At 51.6% G+C, this 11,326-nt stretch overlaps 1 protein-coding gene across 1 annotated transcript in view; it reads left to right on the plus strand.

The window, feature by feature from the left end:
* ATG2A (autophagy related 2A) overlaps positions 1–11,326 on the plus strand; it is a 73,215-nt gene that overhangs the window by 23,515 nt on the left and 38,374 nt on the right. Inside the window, 10 exon segments of the mRNA XM_081968493.1 lie at positions 330–585; positions 1,712–1,862; positions 2,504–2,605; positions 4,266–4,436; positions 5,695–5,932; positions 6,314–6,416; positions 6,521–6,683; positions 7,602–7,744; positions 8,805–8,965; positions 10,147–10,304. Coding sequence (XP_081824619.1) covers positions 330–585; positions 1,712–1,862; positions 2,504–2,605; positions 4,266–4,436; positions 5,695–5,932; positions 6,314–6,416; positions 6,521–6,683; positions 7,602–7,744; positions 8,805–8,965; positions 10,147–10,304 — 1,646 coding nt within the window.

Genomic DNA, 11,326 nt, shown 5'->3' on the forward strand with positions numbered 1-11,326 from the left:
TTTTCTGCTCGTTTTTGCCCCCCACCCCCTAGGAGCACTCTACAAGCCTCCTAAAGGCTATTCATGCCCTTTATTTAAAAAAAAACTTTTTTAAAAATTTAAAAATTTGCTTCTTCAAAATCTTGGTTCGTCTTATACTCCAAAAAATGCAGTGCTTATACTGTAGAGCAGTGTTTTTTAACCTCCGCCCCTTTGAGGGAGGTGGCCTTTAAACTCCCAGAATCCCCCCCATGGGCTCATGGACTACTTAGCTCATTGTTTCTCGATCTCGGCAGGTGTGGACTTCAACTCCCAGCATTCCAATTCCCGTTCTCCTTGTTTCCTTTCAGGCAAGGCTGGCCCCTTGCCGCCCCCCTCCTTGGACAGCCAGCGTCCCGAGATGCTGCTGCGGGTGTCTCTCGGGGGGCTGACCTTGACCCTGCTCCATCAGCCCCCGGGGCTTTTTCCGTCGGAGGTCCTCTCCCTGGTGGTCGCTCAGCGGTTCTTCACCCAGCTGGGGGGCCTGAAGGACGCAGCCTTTGGAGGGCGGGATTTCCACCCCCTGCGGCACTGCTTCGAGGAGGCCATTCCGCGCAGCCATGTCAGGTGAGTCCAGTCCAAGGTTTCCCGTCCTTAGAGACTGCAACTCCCAGAATTCCCCAGCCAGCCAGTGCTTTCTATCCGTAGCTCTTCTGACCTAGGCTTCACAAGAGCACGAAGCCGACTCTTTGTCCCGATAAAACCCCTTTTATTTAGGTTAAAAGGAACTCCTCTCCAGCAAAGTCTCGGCCAAGAATCTTTCATGAGATTTCACACCTACAGGCCTTTATCAGGCTTGGAGAGCTGCCAGGCCGACATCTTCCAAACTCCACCCTGTAGCAGCAATCCCTTGGCAAGAAGTCAGGAACAGAACTTCTCCCTAATGAAATGAACTCCTTGTCTCCTGCAAGCTCCCCTCCCCTTTCACTCCTCTTTATTCCCTCTGGGAGGGGCCATTCATCGTCCACCTGTGGCCTTACTCCCAAGTTGACCCTCGTTCCTTAGCTGTTCCCTTCCCTTGGCAGCTCTGTGCATGCGCACATCGGGAACAGGCTCCAGCTGTTCTTCTGCCTCACTGATGTCTGACTCCGAAGGCAGCTGATAACTGGCATACGGCTCTGGCCCCCTCTCTGCCTCCGACACAGAGCCCTCATCAGAGCCTTCCCCAGACTTCAGGACTGGCCCCTGTTCCTCCTCACTGTCTGCTACCAGCTCCACTCGCTGCTGGCAGACCACAATACTAGCAACCTTAAAATAAGAGAACTTCAACTCCCAGAATTCCCCATCCAGCCAGTGTTTCCTGTCCTTAGCAATTTTACGATGGGTGGACTTCAATTCCCAGAATTCCCCAGCTACTCAGTGTTTCTCAGTCTTAGCACCTTTAGGTTCCCAGAATTCTGGGAGTTGAAGTCCACCCATCTGAAAGCTGTCCTGGTTGAGAAAGATCACCCAGGTGAAGAAACAGGGATTTTTCCTGCTCTTACATTTGCCCCTCCATCCTGCTCTTTTTCTGAGGTGGATTTGGGGCAGAAGTGGGTTGCCCCCAGTTCAGGAGAACCGGTCGTGGTAATTGTGCATGGGTTGCTGAACCGGCAGTGATGGCTGGCTGGCCACGCCCCCGAACCGGCTCGCTCTGACATTTACCCCTCCATCCTGCTCTTTTTCTGAGGTGGGTTCTCTTTCCATCTTCCAGGCTGACCGGGGCTGCGGTCCAACTCTCCTGTGAGAGCAAGTCTTCTAAGCAGCTGCGTGGGCTCAGCTGGGACGCCTCCTTCGGCCTGCTGGAGATCCTGGAGTGCCTTTGGCCATCCAGCAGAAGGACGGGAAAACCCGAATACACTCAGGTGCAGAGCAGGGGCGGGGGAGGGACTTTGGAGAGGGTGGTGGAGAGGGTGGGGTGTTTTCTTCCTGGGTGTGAAAGACAAGGACATTTAATACCCTTCCCCCCCAAAAAAACAAGACCTATCCTGAAAATAAGCCCGAGCATGCTTTATACGCATGCACCTAATATAAGTCCTACTCCAGAGGTAAAATGCTACCGGTTCGGGCCAGTCCGTTTTTGCTCCCAGCAGATCTTCACCCTAATGAGTTGAACTAACTGTCTCCTGCAAACTCCACTCCCCTTTTGCTCCTCTTTATTCCCTATGGGAGGGGCCATTCACCATCCACCTGTGCCTTTACTCCTGAGTCGGCCCTTGTTCTTTAGCTGTTCCCTTCTCCTGGCAGCATAAGTCGAGGACTACACGAAAGGTTTTGCTACATTATTTGTGTAAAATAGCTATGGTGGATTACTCGCATGTTTCCAATGGAAGAGTTTAGCCATGATGCACATTCCAGAGTTTCCCTCCCGATCCATCCTCACAGTCCGATGCCGTCCCCTCCCTGCTCCCGCTATTACCATCGGGTTGCGAACAGGCTCCGTAGCGAGTCAATCATCACAACAGCGCAGGCCAAAGCTCATTTTCTATTTCCCGTTCTCTTTTAGCTGCTCGTCTTTCGCACCCCGGGACCCATTCCCTATAGCCAAGCACCCCAGCCCTGCGCACGGATCCGGTCCAAGCACTTGGAGAAGCTGCCGTCCTCCAAGGTTTGCAGGCCGGTTGGGTGGGGCGAATTTTGGAGTGGTGGGCATGTTGGAAGTAGCCCTCCTACACCCTTGGAAGGTGTATTATATTCTAGCTTCTTCAGTTCTGACTGGAGGGTGGAGAATGGAAGGATTTATATTCCTTGCAGAAAGCTGGTCATTTGCATCCTTTAAGAGGGTCATTGAGGCCACTTGCAGGTTTATTTGTATCTTCTTTAAATATGTTTTGCTTTTCATCCAAGAAGCACCTTCAGTTCTAACTGGAGGGTGGGGAATGGGAGGATTTATACACCTGGCAGGCAGCTGGTCATTTGCATCCTTTTAGAGGGTCCTTGAGGCCACTTGGAGGTTTATTTGTGTCTTTAAATATGTTTCGCTTCTTACCCAAGAAGCTCCTCCAGCTCTGACTAGATGGTGGGGAATGGAAGGATTGATACTCCTTGCAGGCAGCTGGTCATTTGCATCCTTTTCAAGGGTCGTTGAGGCCATTTGGAGGTTTGTCTCTGTCCTCAGGGTCACCTGAATCATGCATGCTATGATCTGCAATGCAGTCTGAAACCAGGAGCACTATTCAGGATCACCTGCTGAGGACACACAGAAACCTCCAAGTGGCCTCAACGGCCCTCTAAAAACGATGCAAATGACCAGCTGTCTGCAAGGAATATAAATCCTTCCCTACCCCACCATCCAGTCAGAGCTTAAGAAACTTCTTGGATGGGAAGCGAAACGTCTTTAAAGAAGACACAAATAAACTTCCAGGTGGCCTCAATGACCCTCTAAAAGGATGCAAATGGCCAGCTGTCTGCAAGGAGGATAAATCCTCCCATTTTCCACGATCCAGTCAGAGCTGAAGAAGCTTCTTGGAGGAGAAGCGAAACGTCTTCAAAGAAAAACCAGAAAGTCCAGTTGCCTTGTGAAAAAAACACTTTTGAGACTGTTTTAAGGCCCATATTTGCACCTGCTTTCCACAACAGTAGAAGATAATACCGTGTGTTTGTACAAACACACACACCCTCCCAGTTCACAAAACGCAAAGTTTGCAATCACAGAGAAGGCAGTGTGCAAAGAAAAACCCACCGTCGGGCTGACTGGCCTGGCCTGACCCTCCAATTCGCCCATTCCTTGCTTGATCGTGCGGTTCTTCACTGGCTGGCTGAGGAATTCTGGGAGTTGAAGTCTACCTATCTGTCAAGTTCCCAAGGTTGAGAGATCTGCTCCAGCCTGACCTTTTATGCCAGGGGTGTCAAACTCGATTTCATTGAGGGCCGCATTCAGGTTGTGTTTGTCCCTGGGGTGGCATAAGTGGGGGCGTGGGCAGCTTGACGTCACTTACGTTGGGGGCGCCTCTGGTGACTCGAGCGCTCTGCCAGCGAAAACGGGCTCCCGAGCTCCTTTTGGGCTGCGACGGCCTCCTGCAGCCCTCTGCCAGCAAAAATGGGCTCCCGAGCTCCTTTTGGGCTGCGACGGCCTCCTGCAGCCCTCTGCCAGCAAAAACGGAGCTCACAAGGGCCGCCCACATACCTCACCAGCTCCGTTTTCACTGGCAGAGGCATCATGGGCTAGTCTGTTGTTTCCAGGTTGACCCCATGGGCCAGATCTTAAGTACTCCTCAGGCTGGATCCTCGGGTCTTGAGTTTGACATCCTTGTTTTATGCCCTCCTAGAAGAGCGGCTTGGCCAAAGGCGCCTCATCCAAGTTGACGATGGACCTGGCGGTAGAAATGGCTGAGTTCCTGTCTGAAGTGGACCTGGGTACGCTGGATCGCCTCTGCTCCCTCTTGCAGCCTGCCATGGCGCCATCTCAGCGGGTGGGCTACCGTCCTGAAGAACCCGTGGTAAGGCGGAAGGGAAGTAGCTAGCTGGCTCGAGCGGGCAGCTCCTCCTCCTCCTGAGTTGAATTTATATTTTACCAACAAAGAAATAAAGGGAGACTAGTATAGATCTACTTCAAGCTATTTAACTCTCGTCAGCTAGCAATGCCCTTTCTGGGATTCGAACCCAGGCTATTTACATATTAGGTCTCTGATGGTGAACCTATGGCATGGGTGCCGGAGGTGGCACGCAGAGCCCTCTCTGCGGGCACGCGTGCCATCACCAGCTGCTGGAGTGCTGGAAAACGGCATGAAAACAGACAAAAACGCCCCCAAAACAGGCTGTTTTGGGCTGTTTTCCTCACCATTTTCAGGCCGTTTTTGGCCCTTTTGCAAGCCGTTTTTAGGTTGTTTTTGGCACTCTGGCGGAAAAACAAAAAACGGCCTGAAAATGGCTCAATTTGGCCTGAAAAACAGCCTACAAATGGCCCGAAGAAAACAGCCTGAAAACAGCCTGAAAAATGGCCCTAAAACCAGCCGAAACTAGTAAAAAAACAGGCATGCGCATACCGGCCAGCTGGTTTTGGGGTTTCCGGCTCGCATCCATGTGCTTTCTGGTTTGGGCACTTGGTGCCGAAAAGGTTGGCCATCACTGTATTAGGTAGATATATTGACCTCTAAGCCACAGGCTCTCCTAACTTTGTCGGTTATACCATGGGGGAGATTAAGTGGTGTTTTTTTTCTGGTAGGACCGGTCTATCAGGGCAACCTGGTGTATTCAAATATGGGATTGAGCAAATTGCTTCCGCTTTTGCGTTTCAGCCCCAATACGTGAGCCTTCGCAGACAGTTCCTTTAGTGACAAACTATTTTTTTTGTTGAATTAAATCATCTCCTCCTCCTCTTTTGCAACTAAACATTTTTTTTGCCGTGAAAGCGACAGCCTGCGAAGGTTCATGAATTGGGTCTGAAACGCAAAAGCAGTTTGCTCAATCCCATATTTGAATACACCAGGTTGCCCTGATAGACTGGTGCCACCAGAAAATAAAACACCACTTAATCTCCCCCATGGTATAGCTGACAAAGTTAGGAGAGCCTATGGCTTAGAGGTTAATACGTCTACCTAATATGTAAATAGCCTGGGTGCGAATCCCAGAACGGATATGGCTAGCTGACCAGCTAAATAGCTTGAAATAGACCTGATAGAGAGGTCTCACCAGAAAAAAACACGCTTTTCTCCTTCTGAGGTTGTTTTCTCCTTCTCTTCCCCTTGCTGGTGCCAGCCAGGTTTCCCCCCAGCTGCCCGATGGCAGACCAACGTGCAGCTGGCTGTCCCCAAAGCTTCCCTGCTACTCCAGTTCCCCATTCCGGACCTCCGCGCTTGGGCTGAGAGGCGCGCCTGGGCCGAGAAGGCCGTGCGCAGGGAGCGCTTGCGGCTGGACCTGGCCGGCCTCGAGCTGCGCACGGATCTGGAGCCGACGGGGCCCACCAAGTTAGAAGTCACCCTGACCGACTTGCACGGTGAGTGAAGAGGGGGATTTGGTTGCTTCCCAAACGTCCCCCTTCCCCAGGAAGACATCGGCAATGGACAGTTAGTATAGGACATTTGGGAATATATGATCTGCGGTGGCGTAGTGGTTAGAGTGCAGTACTGCAGGCTACTTCTTCCGGCTGCCTGCAATTTGGCAGTTCGAATCTCACCAAGCTCAAGGTTGACTCAGCCTTTCGTCCTTCCCAGGTGGGTGAAATGAGGACCCAGATTGTTGGGGGAAAATAGGTGAGGGGAAAAATTTAATTTCACCACTGGTTTGGACTTGGAACTTTTGTGAGAATGTATTGATTGTGGGCTGATGACTTGCTTAACTCCGCCCCCGGCTCTCTGCCTGTTCTTCTCCCACGCAGGCATTTATGAAGATGGCGAGATGCTGTCAGTGCCTTGTTTTCGGGTGGGCAAAGCCCCTGATTTGCTGGCCAGAGGCGTCGGGAAGAAGTACCTCCTTCCTAAGTAAGTTTCTCGCGAGCGGAGAAGATTCCTGCAGCAACTGAAACTGCAGCGTGGGGAGGGAATGGTAGTGGGGATCCAGCTCTCCCCACTCCTCTCCTTGGCAGGCTCATCTTGACCTTCTTTCCGACCCCCACGGATGCCCCTTGGGATTTGGGGCTGGCAGCCGCCGAAGAAGTAGAGCTTTCGACAGTGGAAAGCCCCTGTGAGCTGAAGCAGCCGGAGCCTTCGCCCTTCTCCTCCAAACGGACGATGTACGAGACGGAGGAGGTGAGAGACTTGCTGGCTTGCTCCATCCATGGGGGGAGGGGGAGAGGGTTAGGAGGCAGCATGCTGGGCAAGGGAGGCAAAATTATGAGGGGGTTACCAAATCTGAAAGCTTAGAAGGCTATGGCAAAAATGATTCAATTCAAGCAATTTTCTTCCGCCATACTTTTATGTGCGAGGACTTCCACTCCCAGAATTCCCCAGGCAGCATGCTTTTACGTGTGAGGACTTCCACTCCCAGAATTCCCAGGATGCTAGCTGGGGGATTCTGGGAGTTGAAGTCTACACATCTCAAAAGTTATCATGGTTGGGAAATACTGCAACAAAGGTTGAGCTCTAGTTAAGAATGGTTTTAAATTGAATTTTATTGGAAAGGAAACCCAAGTAGATTCTTGCTTTTGCCACACCTACTTCTCAGAGGACAGGTCCTCCTTCAAAGCTCCCCCCAAAGTTGTGCCCCCTTGATTGAGCCCTTTCTCCAGGCTTTTTTTGGGGGGGGCGTATCCTTGTTATTTCTCATCTTCTTGTGTGGGGCCCTGTGTGGGCTCTGAGCTTGGTGGTTTTCTTGCAGGCGTTTCATTACCCAACTAAGTAATGTCCTCAGTGCTAGAAGGGAGAGGGATTTGCAGAGAGGAGGAAGAGAAGGACTGTGGGGGCCTTTCTGAGCTTGGTGGTTTTCTCGCAGACGTTTCATTACCCAACGAAGCAACATCATCACTGCTGTTTAGCAACACATACCAACCCTGAAAGGACAAGCCACTCTACATAAACAAAGAGCAAACCCTCCTGCCTTCTATCACTGATGATGTTGCATAGCTGGGTCATGAAACGTCTGCAAGAAAACTGCCAAGCTCAGAGAGCACCCAGGACCTAAGCTGCAAATGTTCTGTGGGTATCATCCTCTCCTCTTTCTCTCAAAAGATGGTCATCCCCGGGGACCCCGAGGAGATGGCCAAGTTCCAGAGCCAGACGCTGGCCGCCTCCCGCTACACTCTGGAGCTGACCTTCCCCACCGTCCACATCTTCTTGCCGAGCAAGAAGTTCTACGAGAGCCTCTACAACAGGTCAGAACGCTCGAAGAACACGGGGTGGCTGAGGACAACGTCACTCTCTCCTGAAGAAATAGGGGATGTCCGTGGGGGTGGGGGGCTACACCCCCAAGCAGTTGGATTCCCTTAGGCCAGGAGTTGGCAACCTTGAAAGACTCAAAGAGCCACAAAGGTCCTAACTGGGAGCCCACCGTTCAATTCTGGAGCCGACCGGAAGTCTGGTTCCCCCACCATAGAGTCTCCTAGCAGTGCATCCTTTTTCCTTTTACCGACAGGAAGTCCCCCACCATAGAGTCTCCTCCTAGCACTGTGTCCTTTTTTGTTTGATGACCGGAAGTCCAGTTCCCTCATCATAGAGTCTCCTAGCACTGCATCCTTTATCCTCTGCCAACCGGAAGTCTGATTCCCCCACCATAGAGTCTCCTCCTTAGAGCTGTGCCCTTTTTCCTTTTACCGACAGGAAATCTGGTTCCCCCACCATAGAGTCTCCTCCTAGCAGTGCATCCTTTTTCCATTTACCGACAGGAAGTCCGGTTCCCCCACCAGAGAGTCTCCTCCTAGTGCTGTGTCTTTTTTGTCTGATGACCGGAAGTCCGGTTCCCCCGCCATAGAGTCTCCTCCTAGTACAGTGCATCCTTTTTCCTTTTACCAACAGGAAGTCCGGTTCCCCCACCATAGAGTCTCCTCCTAGCACAGTGCATCCTTTTTCCCAGGACACTACAACGGTCATAAATATGAGCCAGTTACCAAACCTTTGAATGTTGATCCTGTGCCCCTAGCAGTGCTGCACCGGCCATAAGTGTGAAAAGCTGTCACAAGTCACTTTTTCAGGGCCGTTGTAACTTTGAATGGTCTCTAAACGAACTGTTATAAGTCGAGGACTCTTTCTAATGGTTGTAAGTGTGAATAAAGCTCAGAAGTCACTCCCCCCCCCAATGCTGTTGCAACTTGGAAGGGTCACTGAATGAATGGTCGTAAGTCAAGGACTCCCTTTGTCACTTTCCCCCTGCAGGCAAGTGGAACCTTTAGAGCTTTTGCATTCACTCTCTCTTCTTTTCACCCCCCTCTCCCCCAGGATCAATAATGACCTCCTGATGTGGGAGCCTTTCAGCCCCCTCCCAAGCCCCACCGATCCTCCAGGAGGGGCCGGATCCGCATCCCCCTTTGCCCCCGATGGGCCCCCACCCGCCCACTGGCCGGAGAGCTTCCAAATGTGCAAGTCAGCCTTTAAATTGGGTGAGAAGCAATGTTTGGGTCGGGGAGAAGAAGAGCCTTGATGGGGGGGGGGGGGGGCTTCCTGAGGAGGAGGGAGGGGAGGGGGTGCTGCTTGCTATCCGATTGGCTGTGGCCTGCAGGGTTAGCCATCATTGGATAGAACAAGGGTGGGGAATGATGGCTCCTTTATTAATTGTGGACTTCAACTCCCAGAATTCCATGCTGGCTCAGGAATTCTGGGACTTGAAGTCCACAGGTAGTAAAAGGGCCCTCATTCCCCACCCCTGGGATTGATGTTTCTTTGTTTCTTTGTTTGGGATTTGCTAACTTCTTTAGGCAATTCATCACCCCCCTTTGCCGAAATTACCCTGCCCATCACCCAAGTTTTTAAAGACCTTCCTTCTTTCCTTCCTTCCTTCCTTCCTTCCTTCCTTCCTTCCTTCCTTCCTTCTTTCTTTCTTTCTTTCTTTCTTTCATTCATTCTCTCTCTCTTTCTTTCTCTGTCTTTCTTCCCCTTTCTTCCTCTTCCTTTCTTCCTCTCTTTCTTTCTTCCTCTCTTTTTCTCTCTCTCTCTGTCTCTTTCTTTTCTTCCTCTCTTTCTTTCTTTCTTTCTTTCTTTCTTTCTTTCTTTCTTTCTTTCTTTCTTTCTTTCTTTCTTTCTTTCCGCCTACCCGCTGACAGCGACTCTAGGCGGCTTACACATAATAAAAATACAATATAGAAGAAATAAAAATAATAAAATAACAAACACTCACACCAGCCATTTAATGGGCTCCGTCCCACTCTGGGTTCCCCAGGGCCCCTGACAGAACTACGCCTTCGGGGCCTACCGAACAAGGATCAGAGTTGGGGGGGGGAGGGTCTCATTTCCGGAGGGATGCTGCTCCAGAGGCAGGGAGCCACTCCCGAGAAGGCCCTTGTTCTGGGTCCTGCCAGATGTACCTCCTTAAGGGATGGGGCCTGCAGCATTCCCTGCCCTCCCTGCTCAGATGGGTCGGGTGAGTGTGACCGGCAAGACATGGTCCCTCACATCACCTAGTCTCAAGCCATGAAGGCCTTTAAACGGGACAACCAGCACCCCGAATCGCACCCGGAAACAAATCGGCAACCGATACAGGAGAGGTGACACCTGTGCACACCCCAGGTCTGCACAATACCACACCGCATAGAAACCGGTCCTTTGCCATCGCTTCTTCTTGCAGATTCGGACTCCGAGGATGACGACTCCCACTTCTACTCGGCGGGCGAGACGGGCAGACAGCAGAAAAGAGGGGAGCCGAGGACCCTCTTTCCTCTCAGCTGCACCTCTGTCGTGCTCCGGGTGGGCCAGGGACGCATTACGGCACTCTGTGACGCCAAAGTGAGAAACGACATTAGCTGCACCCACTTTTGTGTTGGGGGGGACCATTTGCAATGAGTCGGGCCAGTTCCCCCCCCCCCCTCCTCTTGAATCTCTGTTCTGACCCAGCTCTTGAAACACAACCAACTCTCTGAAGTGAACTCAAAAGATTCCTTTACTAGGAGCGTCACCAGCTCCGGCAAAAAGTTTCTCTTTCACCGCAGGCTAACAAGTCCGTCCGGCAGGGGAGATGAATGGTTGTCTGCCACAGACATTCCACTGTGCATTGCCTATTCCACTCCGCCCCCTGCCTTTGATTCCCAGAGCTAGGGTGGGGCTTCGCTAGCAGCGGTGGCTCTTCTGTCCCAAGGACCAGCCCATAGATTTCCATTGCTCTCCTCTCCTCTGCACATCAGGCACTGGACTCAGCTGTCCCTCCTCTTTCTCATCAGCTACCTCCAGACTTGGGGGCTGTTGACTCTCCATCTGAGGGATGACGGACAGCCCAGGCTGCGCTTCTGTCTCTCTCTCTGCCAGCTGTCCACTCCCTCTTCCCCCCCGGAGCTCTCAGGTTGCCTGATGCTGACCCTGACTCCCACGCCTCCTCTTCCTCCTCTGATTCGACTCCTGGAGGCCACACAACACTCTCTCTCCCACCATCCTGCTTCATATTTGTACACACTTGTGCACAGAGATGCTCCCTCTCTGATCTTTGTCTTCCTTCCTCATGTCTTGCACATTGTTCTGAGGCCATTCATATCAGCACCACCGAGATTGTGTGTTAGATGGGCGGCCGTGTGCCTTGTCAAAATGATATGAAATACATTTAGTCCTCGATTTACGACCACAATCGAACTCACAATTTCTGTGGCTAAGTGAATCATTCATTAAGTGAGTTTTGTCCCAGTTTACGACCTTCCTTGCCACCATTGTTAAGTGAATCACTGCAGTTGTTAAGTTAGTGACCCGGTTGTTAAGTGAATCTGACCTTCCCATGGACTTCGCTTGTTGGAAGGTTGCAAAAGGGGATCAGGTGACCCCGG

The sequence above is a fragment of the Natrix helvetica genome (assembly GCF_964273705.1).
Source record: "Natrix helvetica genome assembly, chromosome: 16".
NCBI classification, from domain to species: domain Eukaryota; kingdom Metazoa; phylum Chordata; class Lepidosauria; order Squamata; family Natricidae; genus Natrix; species Natrix helvetica.